The 17,945-nt window shown below is 38.5% G+C and overlaps 1 protein-coding gene across 2 annotated transcripts in view; it reads right to left on the reverse strand.

Annotated features, from left to right (window-relative positions):
- Positions 1 to 9,950: 9,950 nt before the first annotated feature.
- LOC122798561 overlaps positions 9,951 to 17,945 on the reverse strand; it is a 1,002,482-nt gene continuing 994,487 nt past the window's right edge. For both annotated transcript variants that reach the window (XM_044067615.1, XM_044067614.1), the window contains 2 exons: positions 14,373 to 14,484; positions 9,951 to 11,860 (listed from right to left, as the gene is read on the reverse strand). In XM_044067615.1, coding sequence (XP_043923550.1) covers positions 10,881 to 11,860; positions 14,373 to 14,484 — 1,092 coding nt within the window. In that variant the 3' untranslated portion in view covers positions 9,951 to 10,880. The remainder of the gene's footprint in view (positions 11,861 to 14,372; positions 14,485 to 17,945) is intronic.

Raw genomic sequence — 17,945 nt, forward strand, 5'->3', positions numbered from 1 at the left:
CACTGATAAACAACAATTGTTGCACTGTACCCTGTATTATTGTAACACACCAGGACCTGACAAGGAATATGAGCAAGAGTTGTTTAGAAACCATGCAAACAGATTAGTATTGCGTAATCTGTACGGGATATGGAAGGGAACAGTGTAGTTAGCTGTTCATTACCCCAGGAGTTTTTTGCGCTTTATAAATCTAATCGATTACCACATGTAAGCCTAACCAAGGACAAAAAATGTGAAATGGGCAGACCTAGGAGAAAAAGTCGCAAGGTGGGAAAAACAGACAGAATTAGAACTGTCAGAACAGGGAGTACAAAAGCAGAAGTTAAACTGGATAACACAGACACACCCAGCTGTACACTTACAGTCAAGCGAGGTCAGCTGATTAGCACTCATCAGAAGAGGAAGAAAGTGCCTTACAAAAGTATACCAGAAAGCCCTCTGGTCAACAGGCAAATCAGATGTAGGACTTATTCGTACAGCAGGACCAGTTACTATCATGCCAAAGTCAGCATTTAGACCACAAAAGAGACAGTATCCCTTGAGAAAAGATGCAGAGGTAGGAATCAAGCCCATTACAGCAGCCTTACTTAAGGAAGGAGTACTGGTGGAATCACCTGATTCACCATGTAACACACCCTTATTTCCTGTTAGGAAAGCAAACGGAGAATGGCGTATGGTCTGAGACTTACAAGCTGTACATGATGCAGTAATACCAAGGGCACCTACGGTGCCAGATCCACACACCCTGTTGAATGATTTGAAAGCTCAGCAGAAATATTTTTCTGTGGTAGATATCAGCAATGCGTTCTTTTCAATACAGATACACCCTGACAGCCAACATTGGTTTGCATTTACATTTCAGGGGAAAAGATACACATATACGCGACTACCACAGGGATATTGTGAAAGTCCCACAATAATCTCACAAGAAATAGCAAGTAATTTGGCGGGATTTACCCCACCAAGAGGCAGTCAGACTGCTGGCAGCCCCCACCCAGCAAGATTGTAAAGAAGATACCATAGCGTTGTTACAATTCTTAACCACTCAGGGGCATAAAGTAAACAAAAACAAATTGCAGCTTTGAAGAAAGCAAGTTAGATATCTGGGATATGTAATATCCAAAGAGGACAGAAGATTAGATGAGGGCAGAAAAATAGCGATTTTACAAGCACCGAAACCTACTACCAAGAAGGAAATGATGTCCTTCCTGGGTACGACCAACTTTTATCAGAGCTGGATCCCAAACTATGCTTTGGAATCTGCACTGCTGACCAACTTAATATACAAGAAGCCTATGGCAGCATAGGATTTATTACAATGGACACCAGAAGCAGAATCGGATTTCTGCAAATTAAAACAGTTGATAGCATCCTCATTAGTTTTAGAATTACCGAACTATCATAAACATTTTTTCCAAACTGTAAATTGTAAGCAAGGTTATATGACATCAGTGCTAACACAACAGCATGTTTACTGTTCATCACAACTGGACCCAGTGGCGTGGTCATTGCCTCACTGTGTACAAGCAGTTGTCGCAGCTGCAATGGCAGTACAGGCTTTGGCCTCAGTAGTGTTGTTCCACCCTCTCACATTGTGAGTGCCTCATGCAGTCGCGATTATTTTACTGCAAGAAAAAGTAGCATATCTTTCTCCTGCTAGGCATCTTTCCTGTATGACTATATTGTTGAGCCAACCTCATATGACAACTGAACGATGCACAACTTTAAACCCGTCTACCTTGCTTCCAACTCCTGCAGATGGCACACCGCACAGCTGCCTGCAGGAGATTGAGCAAAAGAGACTGCCTAGAAAAGATCTTACGGATGTTCCCTTGGATGATGCTGAGGTGACATATTACATGGACGGCTCATGCAAAAGGGGTCTCACAGGACAGAACCTAGTAGGATATGCAGTAGTTCCTGATACTGAGATTGTAGAAGCAAAATCTTTACCACACAATTTATCTGCACAGGCAGCAGAACTGATTGCCTTGACACGGGCATGTACCTTAGCAAAGGGTAAATGTGTGAGCATTTTTACTGATAGCCAGTACGCTTTTTCTACTGTACATGTTTTTGCGCAACAGTGGAAAAATCGAGGAATGATAACATCTACTGGCAAACTGATCGATCATGCACAGTTTATTTTAGATCTTTTAGAGTCTATTCAGTTACCTCAGAAAGTAGATATTTGTAAATGCATAGCTCATACCAAACAACAGGATAGAATTTCAAAAGGCAATGCAAGGGCTGATACAGCTGCAAAGCAGGCAGCTTCAGAAGCATTTCTTTTGAATGAGGAATTACAACCTTCTGAGACTTTAGACTTAGAAATGTTAAAACAATGCAGACACTTACTACGCAGGTTGAGAAACAAAGATGGATAAAATGAGGAGCAATTCTCAAGGAAGGGCTGTACATCTCGAAAGAGGGGAAACCGATATTGCCATCTAACTATTTTTAGATATGCAGCTTTGTTGAGCCATGGGCAATGCCATGTCTCAACAGGGGAGGTGGTACAGTTAGTGAACCGAGTGTTCACAACATATGGATTCATAAACTATACTAAAAATTTTTGTTTGTCAGGTCACGTTTGTAATAAACATCATGCACAAGGGGCGTTGAAGCCCAAGCAGGGGAGTTTCCCTGCACCACCATATCCGTTCCATACTATTTGTATGGATTTCATAGAACTGAACAAATGCGAAAATAAGAAGTATTGTCTTGTCATTGTAGATATGTTTTTCAAATGGGTGGAAGCTTTTCCGACTAAAAATCCAGATGCAGCTACTGTTGCAAAAGTCCTTGTTAAAGAAATTATTCCTAGATTTGGCATACCGGAAAATATCTACAGTGACAATGGCACATATTTTGTAAACCAAACCATACAACTACTGAGCAGGTATTTTGGAATTTCTTTGAAAAATCATTGTGCGTATCACCCACAATCTGCAGGGTTGGTAGACAGGTACAATGGGACATTGAAATATAAATTAAGGAAGCTTATTGAGGATACACAAATAAATTGGGTGTATTGTCTGCCCCTGGCACTGTTGAGCATGACAACTGTTCCGAATGCAAAGGGATTGACTCCTTTTGAGAAGTTATTTGGATGGGCATATTATATACCCCAGTGGAAACCTCTCATGCCCACAGACCAGGAGGCCGACTGTACACTTGCTGAGTACATGAAGAGAATTTTGAGTTCTAAACACCTTTTGCAGTTTAATTCGGTTTCAGATAAAGAACAAACCAGACCATCGGAAGTAGCAGTAGCCCCAGGCACATGGGTCTGGGTGAAAGTCATTAAGAAGAAAAACTGGACGTCACCGAAGTGGGAAGGGCCATACCAAGTGCTGTTGTCAACACCCACTGCAGTCAAGATAGCGGAGCGAGCATCCTGGATCCATCTGACACACTGTAAACTGGTTAAAAACTTTGAACTAGACAAAAATCTTGTTACTGTTACACCACAAGAGTAAAATGACAAAATCCAGAGCATACGGGAATGCAGAACAGCCACAGAAAAATTGCATGATTATCCTGTTGGCTATACTGGTGACATTAATCTTTTTGTTGTGGCCTTTCCTTTTTCCAGCCACACAAGCTGAACTGAAGAAACATGATGCGTTACTCATAAACTGGCATCCAAACTTTAACACTTACCAAGCGATCAAACGTGTATGCTGAAGCTTTTAATGTTTCAAATTGTTTGGTTTGTACAGCTATACCAACAGCATACAGGGGATTATTAATGACTGCAGTCCCCCTAGGGGTCAATGAGACCTGGGAAAACTTGGTTTATGATACTACAACGGTTAAATCACAAGATAACATAGCATTGCATCTGCCTGTTACACAAAAGGGAATTGTATGTTTTTACAAAAATTATACTGTCCAGGTGGGTTGGAGTAATTGCAATATGACTGTTCCTTACAAATGTTACACCAAAGCTAATAATGCAGGTTCTATTTGTGATACAGACTATGACTCGTTTCTTAAATCAATGCACAGAACAATTAATGAAGTACAACATAATCCTGTTCTTTTTAAGCAACTGTCTATGATAAACAAGAAAATGTTTCATGCAGGGCATGCATATGTTAATAGTAAAGTTACTACTAAGGTAGAAGATTATTATTTTGTATGTGGCAAAAAGGCCTATAAATGGTTACCTGAGAATTGGTCCGGCAGTTGTTTTTTGGGTTACCTGGCCCCGGCCATACGACACACTGCAGTTTTGCCTCGAGGAAAAATTCGAAATGCACGACAGGTCACCAAGAAACCTGTCAGGAAACCTGAGAATCCAGTGGGACGAATCGAGGCGGGCTGGAGAAACCACCATTCCATGGGCGATAAACTAACACATATGGACTTGAGTGACACTGTCATATCGTGGGCAGGCATATTACCAGCATATGGAGCAGTGAAATCGATTTGGGAGCTGAGAAAACTGTCTAAACTCCTCGAAGTAATGAGCAATGCAACTTTATCTGCTCTCGAATTAGTGACTGATGAACTGAATGCCATGAAAACTGTGGTGCTTCAAAACCGCATGGCTCTTGACTTCACCCTAGCGGCGAGAGGTGGTATGTGCGCTTTAATCCAAGAAGAATGTTGTTCGTATATTCCAGACAATCAACATGAGATAGACAATCATCTTGAGGTGATTCAGCAAGTGTCGGCCATGACCAAACCAGGCCCAAACCCACTGACAGACCTTTTCCAGAATTGGTTTGGGGGGTGGGGTTCCATCCTAATGAACATCTTGATTGCTATTTGTGTAGGAATGCTCCTGTTGGGAGTATGTGTTTGTTGTGGCATCCCCTGCATGAAAAGATTAATCAAAGATTTTATAGATTTGTCAGTTTCTGAAACCTTATATCAAGGTACTGAGCTTGATGAACTGTTGAAGTCTGAAATGCTTTCATAAGTTAAACTGAATGACTTTCTTAACTGCAAATCCTAAATGTAAGAGGTTAGGAAAAGAAACAAATCATTTATGCCTTTGAAAGTAGAATAAAAGTATTAATGGGGGGAAATGTTAGAAAAATATGTATTAATATGTGTGTATTAGTGCTTTTTAGAAACCCAAAAGGGTTAATACATTTATTCTGCTTTATGTTGAACAAATTTATGTTAATGACGAATGCTTTCTGACCTTGCATTTAGCTAGCACAGCTAAAATCCTGTTTATGTCTTAGGAAATGTACTGAGAAGCAGATGATTTTCTGCTAGGTTAGGAAAATAATTAATAGAACAATACTGCTTTCTATAATGTTATTAAACTTAGACAATTAGCCCTGTCTGTGTTATGAGAACATACACAGCTGCAGGAAGGATAGATAAAGTAGAACAAAGACCGCTTGAAGAATATGAACTATAATCTGTGATTGCTTTATGCTCGAATCAGTAGAGTACCTTGAAATGTAACACTGCACTGTAGAAGTAATTGCAACTAGCTACCGGTCTCCAAGGCCATGTTATTTTCAAAAAGTTTTCTCATGAAACTAGAAATGTTATGTTATGTCAGCAGAAAATCATGAGTAACATCTGCTGTGAAAAACAATATAGTAAACTTGTGACTTACTATGTCAGCTTCAGTAGGCAATGTCTTGTAAGACTAGTATAAGAATGGCTTCACTTCCTGAATTTAGTTAGACAAACTCTGTATTTTTGCATGCATGTTTTTGTCTCCTTGCCGCAAGAATTAAAGTGCCTTAACCTGAACCTAACGTGTACTGGTCTTTGAAGTTTTTCCTTTGACAAAGGTGTTTGCATAGTTTATAGTGGTTCTCTGGGGTGGGCTGCTGCCTGTGTAATTGGCTGATTCTGATACATTTCATCTGCATCTATGCTAGTTCTCTTTGCTTATCTTCCTACTGCTGTTTTCCCTTCCGATTGCCTTCCTCTTTGAGCCCTGAGGTGCACCACACAAACACAGTGGTCCGATGTGCACGGAGCTGCTATTTCCTGGTTTACTTTCTTTTTCCCTTTAAACATGGTGTGCAGCGCATACACCTGTTTAGGCAATATAAAGAGTGCTAGGCAGCCTCAGACACACACTCTTGCTTAGCTCTGCTAAGCTAAGGGCAAACCTGAACCACAGGGCTCCAATAAGCTTACAGTGTGCCTGATAACACCCCTTTATGATGTCAGCTAGCACTTAGACTTGCACCATGGCCTTCCTGCACCAACACAATTGGGTGTAGGCTAGCCTTGAGGGGGAATCGAGGATTCAGTATCATTCCCCTCATTTGCATAGGATTGCCTGCTAATGCCTAGTTACAAGACCCACACTGAGCCTTCCCCCTTAGCAACCACTATTCACTGGCCATGTTGTCTTCTGCCTGCCATTGAGTATAATGGCTAAATTGTGAATATGGATAGAATGCTAATTTCAAGTGTTTTTTTAAATTTTCGACCCAATCCCGTTTGCACGCTGCTGCCCTACGCTTAAACAGCCGAATCGGCTAAAAAATAAGTTACTTTTTTATTTTTGTAACTGTTTTCCATGCCAATGGCCATATATTTGGCCATTGGCATGCTTTCCCACATAATATACACCCTTTCTCTGGAGCGGTCATGGCTCCGTTTTGTTGTCTGCAAAAATGTACTCTATTACTAACCAAGTACATTTCTGCAGACTACACTAGTCCTGCACAGCCAGCTGCCAGCTTCCTGGATTGCAAATTCACCTCATGTACATGGTTTTCACCTGCAAATGGGGTAATTTGAATACAAGAGCTGTGTCCGTGCAGGAATAGTGCAGGAGCACTCGTGCATGTCCCGGGAACTTATTCCTGGGGTCTATATTAGAACATTGAAGTTTCAAAACTTCGACTGTTCTAATATCGAACCCTATCCAGCAAAAGCTGAAAACATCGAACATACAGAATAGTGAACTTTTTCCTAGGGAAAAAATTTGTTGTTCCAAAACACATACACACAACACAAGCACACCAGACAAACAGCAATCCACACACATACACCTAAAATATTACACCTAACCCTACACTAAACTATACACACACCACTAACTATCCACTTACCTTAACCCAAACCTTAACCCTAAGGTCCGTCACTATCGCGCACTCACCTCACCCGCGCCCTAACTCACCTACCTGATCCTAACCCTCACGTCCACACAATCGCACACTTACCTGACCGGCGCCCTAACCCACCCTAACCCTCATGTCCACACAATCGCACACATACCTAACCCATGCCCTAACCCTAACTCACCTAACCCGCCCTAACCCTCACGTCCACACAATCGCACACATACCTAACCTGCACCCTAACTAACCTAACCCGCACCTAATCAATCGCACACTTACCTGAACCCGACCCGTAACTTTCCACCACAGGGCTGAAAATACCGAAGCAACAGAAACAGACAACCAAATTCTTTCCCTATGAAAAAATTTGGTTTTCTGTTGCTTCGATATTTTCAGCTTTCGCTGAATAGGGTTCGATATTAGAACATTCGAAGTTCTGAAACTTTGATGTTCTAATATAGACCCTTATTCCTGGCTCACACGGCAGCCATATTGCCTCCAGCAACTCCTGCACTATTCCTGCACGCCCCTCCAGCAACTCCTGCACTATTCCTGCATGCCATGCAGAGCTTGCTGAATCTTTGGGCCTGTTTAAAATTTATGAATGCTATAATATTGGAGCCGATATAAACATGTACTTTATCTGCACTAATATTCAGTATGTGTTTAGTTAAGCTCAAACAGTGTGCATTAAAAAGTTACAATCTAAAATGGCTAAACTGTTATAAAAATCAGGCATGTGCTATATGGAATTTTCATTTTGTACTGTTACTAGAATCAGAGCACATTCATAAGACACTTTCTCACATTTTTTTATAACTAGGACTTCTGATTACCGTAGAACTGTATTAAAGTGGTATGTGCATATTCAGCAGATGTCATAACATTTTATTAATTCTTGTTTGTAACTTTTTAGTGCAAACATGGACAGCTTTAATAGCTATACTCATATTGGTGAGTGATTGAATGCTACTTATTTTAAGCTGGCTCAGATAGATTAACTTCTTAATATTTTAAATGGTAGACTAATAATTTTCATCACAGTTTAGCCTTCTTAGGTTGTAACTTTTTAATGCACAGTTTTGAGCTTAACTAGATACATACTGAGTATTAGTGGCAGATATACTACATGTTTATATTGACTCCAATATTATAACATTCATAAATTTTAAACAGCATCCTATTTACAAATTTTTCTAGGGTTTGCAGACCTGAGCACGTATCACTGCTGTAAGTATGAGTCACTGTTTTTCCTCTAGACTTTTCATATATTATAGATTTTTGAGTATATTTTACTTTAAAATTCTTTAATAGATTTATCATTTGAGATGAATGACTTGTGTACACATGTATATTCTCTCAAGGTTTGATAGGTATTTAGGATTTATTTTTTGTACTATATTTTCTTAAATAATATGTATTGTTTTTAGTCCAACAAAATGTAGTGTTATATATTATTTAACTTTTAATTTTTAGTTGCTTTTCCCACTTGACACACAAACATGAAGAAGTTCTAATCGGCAAAAACAATCTATGTTAAAAATGTTTCTGAAAGTTGGTAGAAATGATTTCAAAGGAATTTTGAAGACTTATGTTAACTTTATTTTTTTGATACTACAATGAAATGCTTTCAGGAAGTTTTAGCAATTATTAATGTGTCATTTTTAGTATAACTTTTAATTTAGTTTAGTTTAACATATCCTGGAATCACAGAACTTGAAGTAGGGCAGCACTGTGTCAAATATCACACTGGTGTATGGGGAAAGGGATATTTAGCAAGTAAACATGCCAATTGTGTTTTACAACACAGCTACCCTAGTAAACCAGTCCTATGCTTTTAAGCAGGTATATAAATAGAATGGTAAATTTCTATACTTTATTCTGTTTTCAACTACTAGTTGGATCACTTATTTACGTGTTTTTAATAAAGAAGATTAGACTTGAACTAGCTTGTGCTTCCCTATTTCATTAATGGATTTATACTTTGGAATGTATTTAAAGAAAGTATTTCTACCACCTCTTATTAGGTAGGATATTCACAGTATGTTTTTTATTAGGTGTCTGAACTTTAAGGAATCTTAGATCTTCCATACAGAGAACTTTCTGCATTATTTGTTTTTACACCCTGTATATTGATTTATTGGATTTGTGAGATTTTGAGGGACACCATGGAGACTTTTTGTTTTCATTCATGCTTACCTGACTCTCCCTTCAATGTGTGATTTGTGAAAAATCCATCCTAATACCTGTACAAACTATGTTAAGAAGGCTGTAGGTTCCCCACTAACAGTCAGGGAGTCCTTGAAGATGGAGATCATTTGTACATGAATCAAAACAACTCCATACTTCTGTACATTAAGACATTCTAAGACCTTACTCACAGTCTGTATCTTACTTCTGGTGGAAAGTTAATATAAAAAGCATTAACACAGTTTAGTTCAATGAAAATGTCTGACAGAATCCGTACCGAATGGGACAGACTGAGTGTAATCCTGATAGTAGGGCTATGTCCATATACCTTCTAAATAGCAGACTGTATCCAGTATGTCCCTTATTAAGTGTAACTTCATCCGCATCTGCAGCAATACCATTAAAATCCCACTGCGTTTAAAGTGTTGTGTCCTTCATCCAAAGCCACAGCCTGACAAATAATACCTACATAAAGCAGTAGCATACTGTAGTCATATGAGAAGACATTGCCATGTCAAATTGTTTGTTCTATACACAAACACCATTCTGGGAGTCTTTTGGTTATTTAACATATGCTATTATCTAAGTCATAATCTTATCTGTCTTGGTGAGTTCAGTTGTTTCCATGCAATCACCTCTAACCAATATTGTTTGCTAAACATTTCTCAAAATAACCTAATAAGAACAGGAACCACTTCATGGATTTATAAGAGTGTTTATTTAAAAAATAAAGGAAACAATGCAAAACAGTTTTAATGAAGGAGTTGTGGTTTGATATAAAATCTTTTTAGTATAAATGGTGAAACAAAGGGGATGTAAAGGGTCTTGCTGCTCCAAAACTGGTCACTGTTTAGCCTATTACCTCACTGCTGGAAAAACGTGATACTGAAATAATTATCTCAACAACACATTTTATTGGACGTCCTATAGTTCTGTTCTGTAATGCAGAAAAGAATGCAATGACATAATGTTGTTTTCTATATTTAGAACACATTTAGAAACAGACATTTTTTGTCATTCAGTTTAATTCTATACTTTTCCACTTTCATAAATCCAAATATTTTGTTAGTGCCCTGATCCTTGTCGATCTCAAACATTGCAAATATGTTTATTACTATAAAACATAATAAAAACTAAACTTCCACACATAAAGCAGACTTGTATAGAAATTTTATTTACCACCAGCTAGCTTTTATTAATTTCTTAGGTTTTTCATATGAATCTGCATTTTCAGATCAACTAACAGATCCAGTCAAATTAATCTGTTAGAATAAAGTAAACTAGTCTATTAATTTCCATTCTATTTGTTGTAGCATGACTGTAAAAATAGTAAAGCGTTTCTACTTAGAAAAAGGTATGATGAGTTAGTCTTAACATCTAGGCTTGATCTCTTTTTTAATATCATAAACAATATACAACAGTAAATAAGATACCAGCTTGCAAACTTGAAACCTGTGACTGAATTATTGCATTGTACTGGTCAACCTGCATTCTTATTGACCCATGATTTAAGTTCTTGTATTTTCAGGAGTCATCTGGAAATTATCCTGGATTTAGGGCTGTTTCTTGCATACACAATTTCCTTTGTACTGCCTCCTCTCTCACATATAAAAACTGAGGCTTCCCCCTTTATTCTGAAACAGCTGTCAGTAAGTTCATTTGAGTGTCATTGTTTTCACACAGCTGGATGTTAAGGCTAGCCTTATGTGCAATGATTGCACAGTAGTTAAAATTTGTTTGCTTAATCCATGCACTTGTGTTTCTCTCTGGGTGTAATAGGATTACATAACAATTGTAGAAAAATAAACTAGCCAGGCATCCAAAAGCAGATGCTAAGATAGCAATAATCATCATGACTGTAGTGGTTTTGTCCCTTTTGGCAGCTAGTGCAGGTATAACAGATAGCCAAACACAAAAGAAAATTAGCATGCTGAATGCTATCATGTTAGCATTGTTAAAATTGGAGGGGAGAGTCTTACTTTTTATTGCACAGAAACAGGAAAACAGAGCCAGTAAACATAAGTATCCAATGACTAGTGCAAGCCAAAGCTGCGATGGACTGGAGCAAATGATGTGAATACTTTCTAGATGATGTTCTTCTGAGACTTTTACTGGCTCCATCAGCATCCATGAAAGACAAATTAAAGCTTGGATTACAGGGCCAACCACAATAACAGAAATATAAAGCTTTGTCTCAGTTTTAGTTGGTTTGCTTGTCGTGCCTGCAAATGCCATTAGTATGCGGCAACTTTTTGCAAGTACACTGGAAAGGCAGAGTGAAAAACTTAGCCCAAAAACAGATACTTGGTGATTGCATTTCCAATCTGTTGGTTCACCTATGAAGAGCAGTACAGACAAGAAGCAGCAGAAGAGCCCCAGTAAGTTGCAAGTGAAAATGAAACCACCAGATATTTTTATAATTGGAGAGTCTGAATTTTTAATGTATATAACCAGAACCAAAATGGTCAAAATTCCTCCAGTAATTGCAAGTACCAGGAATGAAATTGCTTCTGGACTGTCCCAGTACAGATAAATGATGGTTTTATTGCTGCATTCAGAGCTTCCTCTAAGTGACCATTGCTGATGTGAACAGTTTTTGCATATAGTTTCTGTAGATAAAAGAAATATATTTTCATTAATAAGTAATTACTTTCAATTTCAATTTAGAATCATAATCACTTTTCGGTAGTTATCATACTTCATCATGCCTGAAAAAATCATCTAAGATGTCAGTTAATCTACAATCTAACAAGAAGGAATGGAAGAAAGGAAGGGTGATTCAATTACCTCACCATCTACGGCATATTATTGTAAATATAGCATGGAGTGCCAGATGCTTTTAAAATAAACTTACAAACTGTTTCATGTATTTTAGAACAGGTATCTAAAAATGTACAAACAGCCCAGATTACTTTATAAGTATAACCTCATGAGTAATGCAAACCTAAATATCCGCATTCAGCAGAATTAAAATATTATAAACATAGAAACAGTTGTGTGTAACACAAAGTGACAAATTGAGCTACTGTTGTAACAAAAGATGTCAATATGCATAAAAAGTTTTCTTGACTAATTTAATGATGTGTACAGTTATACAAACACACAACAGTTTGAGGCTGGTAATCCTCTTTGTGAGGTATTTCTGCGGCCTTTCCAGTTGTTCTAGATGTCTTGATGGGGTACATACCAAGGGGTATAATGGGTCTAATGAGTGCCGAGTAGAGGTGGACAATGACCTCTTATTTTCCTGGATGAGAAACCTTTTGTGATGGTGTGCCATGTAGAAGGATTTCCTGACTACTGTGGCAATGAGAGACTAATGTCCACCTGTGTCCCAAGGTCTCATCACATTTTCGGTGTTAGACTTCCGCCTATGTGGTTGCTCATGGGTACAGAGCTTTACCAAAAGGGATGTCAATGCACTTTTTGGCATGGCTTTGACACCAGGCATCTGTCTCAGTGATGCCCTTTTGTAGAATGTCCACATTGTTAGGAGTTTTGATTATGGCTCCTAGTTTGCAGTCATCTGCGAACTTTGTTAGCGAATGACCTGTGTTAGCCTGTACTTCAGAGAAGTAGATACCAAATAGGAGAGGACCCAGGACTGAACCCTGTGGTACTCCACTTGTCACTGGTCTGAACTTGGATTTGGAGTCTGCTACTTTCACAGTGTGGGTTCTGTCAGTGAGCCGGTTGGCAACCCATCTTGTGACATAGGGATTTATACCTAGTTTAGTGAGTTTATCTATAATACCAGAATGGGGGATGGTGTCAAAAGCCTTGGTGAGATCTAGATAGGCTGTGTGAACCACCTTACCCTCATCTACAGCTTTGGTGACTGTTTCATAGTAGTCTGTCAGGTTTAGGAGACATGATTTTACTTTTACAAACCCGAACTGGGTAGGGTCCAGAGTTTGGAGATTACCAATGTCATTGTTTATAAGTTCCATGATGATATGTTCCATAGCCTTGCAGACCAGGCTCATCAGGCTAATGGGGGGGGGGGGGTAGTTCCTGGGTCCGTGGTGGCTCCCCTTATGTGGAGTGGGATAACTGTCACTGTGTGCCACTCAGTGGGCACAAAGCCTGAGGTGAGGCTATGATTGAACATTTGTCCATACTTTCTATTGATACTAACTGACCCTACTGAATTTACTTGTGCATTGATTACACCGTATAATGCTGACAGTGTTACTATTAAGAAAATACTGGATAAAAATTGGGGCATACTTTTAGAGAACAGTGAACTGTTCTGGCAACTAAAATTTAATGCAGGCAGGTGGCCAGGATTTGAATGATCACATTTCTATGAGCTACCTTTTGAAACTGAATGCCTTACAGAGATAAATGTTTAACTTTTTAACATGTATGCAAATATAACTTTTATATAAATATACATACCTTTAAAGAAAGTTTCTATATTTTATAACACTTCTTTCAGCTTGTTTTTTTTTTTACATTTTTTTTCTTTGAATTTGTTTGGTAAAAATTACTATACCACTTTAAATGTGTAAGGGAACTCAGCTGTCATGTGATGCATGATGTCACATGAGAACCATATTTAAACAGCAACTTTGGTAGTTTGTTTTATCTGAAGAAGAAGGTGCTAATTACGTTTCCGGTGTATTTTTTGGGTTTTTTTCTACTTTGTGGAGTAGAACTTTAGTTGAAATCTCTGTGGCAAATGCACTTTGTTTATTCTGTGGAATAAAAATATTTGAAACGAGCAAGAAAGGAAGCAGTTATAGTTGGCGAATATGAAACTATTTTCAGATTTTTTTGGAAGTCACATGATTTTGATAAGTTTTTGTTTATAAAACAAATCCTACTCTAAGCCCAATGATAGTTATTCAGTTATTTTTTTCTTGGGGGTTTAGTACAGTGTTTTAAGATCAAGTTAATGGATTTGCTTTTGACCTCAGTTTTCCTAAATAAGGATGAAGTTGAATCCAGGTATACAAAATTATTTAATTTGTTCTTATAATCATTCTTTGCTGTTTGCTATGCATGTAGCCATTAATAAAATCAGAGTTTGTGCAAGTTTCCTCCTAATTACTTTTATGCAACATGCCAGCAAATGCTTCCTTCATGACAATGAACAGAAAACATTTTCAGACTTACCATTCCCATAACCGTAAGTCCCTGGTTCACACTGACTGCAGTTATTACAACACCGTGAGTATTTCACTAAGTGCTGTCCTTTGGCACATTCACTCCAACAGGCAGCTGAATTCTGGGTAAGAAAACATATCAATTAAAAAACTTACATTGGGATATTTCTGCTGACAATGGCAGGACTATAAAACTGAAATAGACTAGTCTCAGTGTCATATAACCTACTAAATCCACTTTACCTGCAGCTTGTGTTAATACACCACTGAATGCTGATATAAGCAGATTTTCTATACTAGGTACATTGTGCAGAATGAAGAGCACTTGTATGACTACTTAAAGAAAATAATAGGTCAGATCTTACTAGATGAATGGTGTTAATGATTTTCCATACTATAAGACTCTTTTGGCTTCAACCTAGCAATGTATGCATCTGATTTTCTCACTCCCTATCACAACAATTTTTCAATAGTTTAACCAACACTAACAAGTCTGATTCATTGACATAGATCCCTTTATGGAATAGGAACACTGAAAGGATTTTATGGTTTGGTTTCTGCTAACCATCCCCCATGTGTAGGATTCCTGAGCAGCTTAGAATTCACTCTCCTTTCCATGCCATCGTAAGACTGTGCCAGGCTCCAGACAAGATGCATGCATGTGCGCACAGCATACCAGCATAGCACCCAAGCCTTCAATAGGATATGGAGATACCCTGAAAAGTTCCATTCCCTGGTGTGAGAGAGCTGGCCACTGACTCTTATATCCCATGATCTTGCAGGCCCTGTCACAGGGGTGATGGCTAAATCCTGGTTTCCTGTGCTGTACTTTGGAGCAGAAACCTTTCACTAGCAGGCAGGTTTGCTGCCATAAACTGATTAACTGTAACTAAGCCACAAATGCTTACTATAATAAGACAATATACTGCACAGTATGATCAGTGATGAATGCTCATTCTAAGACGGTCAACAATGTATAACTACAGATTTCCATTACATTTTGGTTTGAAAATATTTATATTAATATATTTTGTAGAAAAGTAGACAGACTATGAGCAAAAAATAATTGACTTCAGTAGTTGGTTTAATTTTTGATATCATTCAAAGGGAGTCCCAATATTTTTCAGCCTGGGAGGATATGATTGACAGACCACACTGCTTCACCTGCATCTGTCTCCTCTAGGGTTTTGATTATTGGCAAAGACATTGTCTACACCATAGTGCCTTTTTTAGAAAATGCCAACCTGATAAACCTACTAACATAACAAAGGAAAATATGAAGGTGTTACTGATCAATGCTAGGGGCCTAAACAAGAAACTCTACTCCCTACAAGCCCTTTTCACCATGGAAGACTGACTTCTGTGTAGTGACTAAAACGGTTTAAAATAGTAGAGAGCACACTGGCTGTGCAGGGCTATAACACCTTCCCCACTTTTAGACCAGCCACTGTACAGGAGAGGAAAAAAGATGGAGGTGTCTCAATCTTCATGCAGAAGAAACTCGCATCAAGGCTGGTTAAAGCAGCATGATGTACTAGATCTTCAAGTAAAACTAACCATCAGAAAAGGTACCATACCATATAGTAGCTAGCTATAAAACTTCCTCTATGACAAAAAAAATCCACAATGTCCATCTAACGGAACTAGAATCACTCAGTATTAAACCAAAATACTATTTTTCTAGGTGATCTAAACTATCCAAGTTATAGACTGGGAAACCTACACCACCACCAGTGCACAAGCACAGAGATTCCTGGATGTTGTCAATACAAATGCCCTGGAACAATTAGTCAGGGTACCCACTAGGGGAAATAACCTCTTAGCTCTTGTCCTTACTAATATGGGAACATCCTGCGTATCTTCTTCACTTATGTCTGACCTGAAAGCAGTCTCTTTCAAAATAAAACTGAAACCAGAGATCCCTGCCACCCAAGGTATCATGAGAAATTTCTTTAAGACAAACTACCTACTCCTAAGTGATACATTGACAAACTTCAAATCCTCACCAAAACCAGTTAACTCCACTGGATACACAGAAATGTACACCACAACACTATATCAGCATGCAAACAGCTGCATAGATGCAGCTGTACCCCATAGGAACAAGTACATGGCAAGCCCCAGAAAGAAACCCACATGGTGGAACCATAATATCAACAAGTGTTATCATAAAAGGAAAAATATTTTGACCAAAAGTAGGAAGAGTAATTCCCAGAATGTTAGAGTCATTGTCATTGAAGCGTAACAAAAACCAGCAAAGCCAATTTTGAGGCTAAAATAGCTACCCAAGCAGAAGACAATCATAAAGCAATGTGCTGAACTGATTGATGATGCTACCTACAATAAGGCTAAAGATACAGAAAATCTAATGGCTGATAAATTTAGTTCCAACTTTACCCATCTCAGTCCTCGAACTGTCCCCTTAACACAAACCTGAACCTGGCTCACTTCCAGCTATCACACAAAACCAAGTCCTAAAAGTGTTATTAAAAGCTAAAAATAATGCATCACTGGGTCCTAACATCCATGGATGTATTTTAAATAGCATGAAGCACAATTTATATACACCCCTAACAACAGTATTCAGTGTCAGCCTCCATACAAGTTTTGTACCACATAAATGCAGAGCAGTTACGGTCATTCCCCTGCGTAAGGGAGGATCTTCTACAGACCCAGGCAATTTCAGACCCATACGTCTGACCAGCCTCTTGTGTAAAGCCAAGGAAAGACATCATGGAATTAATCAATTAGGACATAAGGAACATCCAAATGCTGATCTTGTCTTAGTTTGGATTTGTCAAGGGCAGGTCATACTTACTAAACCTGGTGGACTTTTTTTGAAAAGTCATCAAAACAATGAATGCAAAATGGTACACACTCCATACGTTGACCTTGCCAAAGCTTTTGACAAAATTCCTCCTTTATGCATAGTGAAAAGCTAAATAAACCTATCTGTTTTCTGCTATACTGCCAACTGGCTCACAGATAGGACGCACATAATAAAAATAGGGGATGTTACCTCTACAATGAGACCAGTCACCACTGTAGTCTTCCAGGGTTCTGTGCTGGGACCTGTCATGTTTAGTAAATACTGTTTTGAAATAAAAGCCAATGCCAAAAGGCTCTGGCTGACTAAGTTTGCACTGTAAGCTAGGAACAGTCACTGAATCCCCAAATGACTTAGCTATCCCTCAGGAAGGCTTGTCTTAAATAAATGGTGCCAAAATCATGTACTGAAACTAAATTCCAAAAAAATGCATTACTGTATCCTTTGGGAAGTCACCTACCCCAGGAAACTACCATGTTAACAATACACTCCTAAGAGCTAACCCAGTTGTTTGGGATTTGAGAACTTGTATAGAGAGTGACCTAATTTTTGACCAACATGCATCTATTGATGTAAGAAAGCCCTTTTATACTGCACAGCTTATAAATAAAATGATTGTGTCTAGATCTATGGATGTCATTATACCCCCCCCCCTTACTCAGCCCTTATGAGAACAGTCATTGAATATAATGCCCCCTTTGGCATGTACCTGTCCAGATGCTTGCAACAAAGGGAACAGCCACAGAGATACCTTAC

This window comes from Protopterus annectens, chromosome 3.part1, assembly GCF_019279795.1.
Source record: "Protopterus annectens isolate FY-2018-M chromosome 3.part1, PAN1.0, whole genome shotgun sequence".
Taxonomy (NCBI): Eukaryota; Metazoa; Chordata; order Ceratodontiformes; family Protopteridae; genus Protopterus; species Protopterus annectens.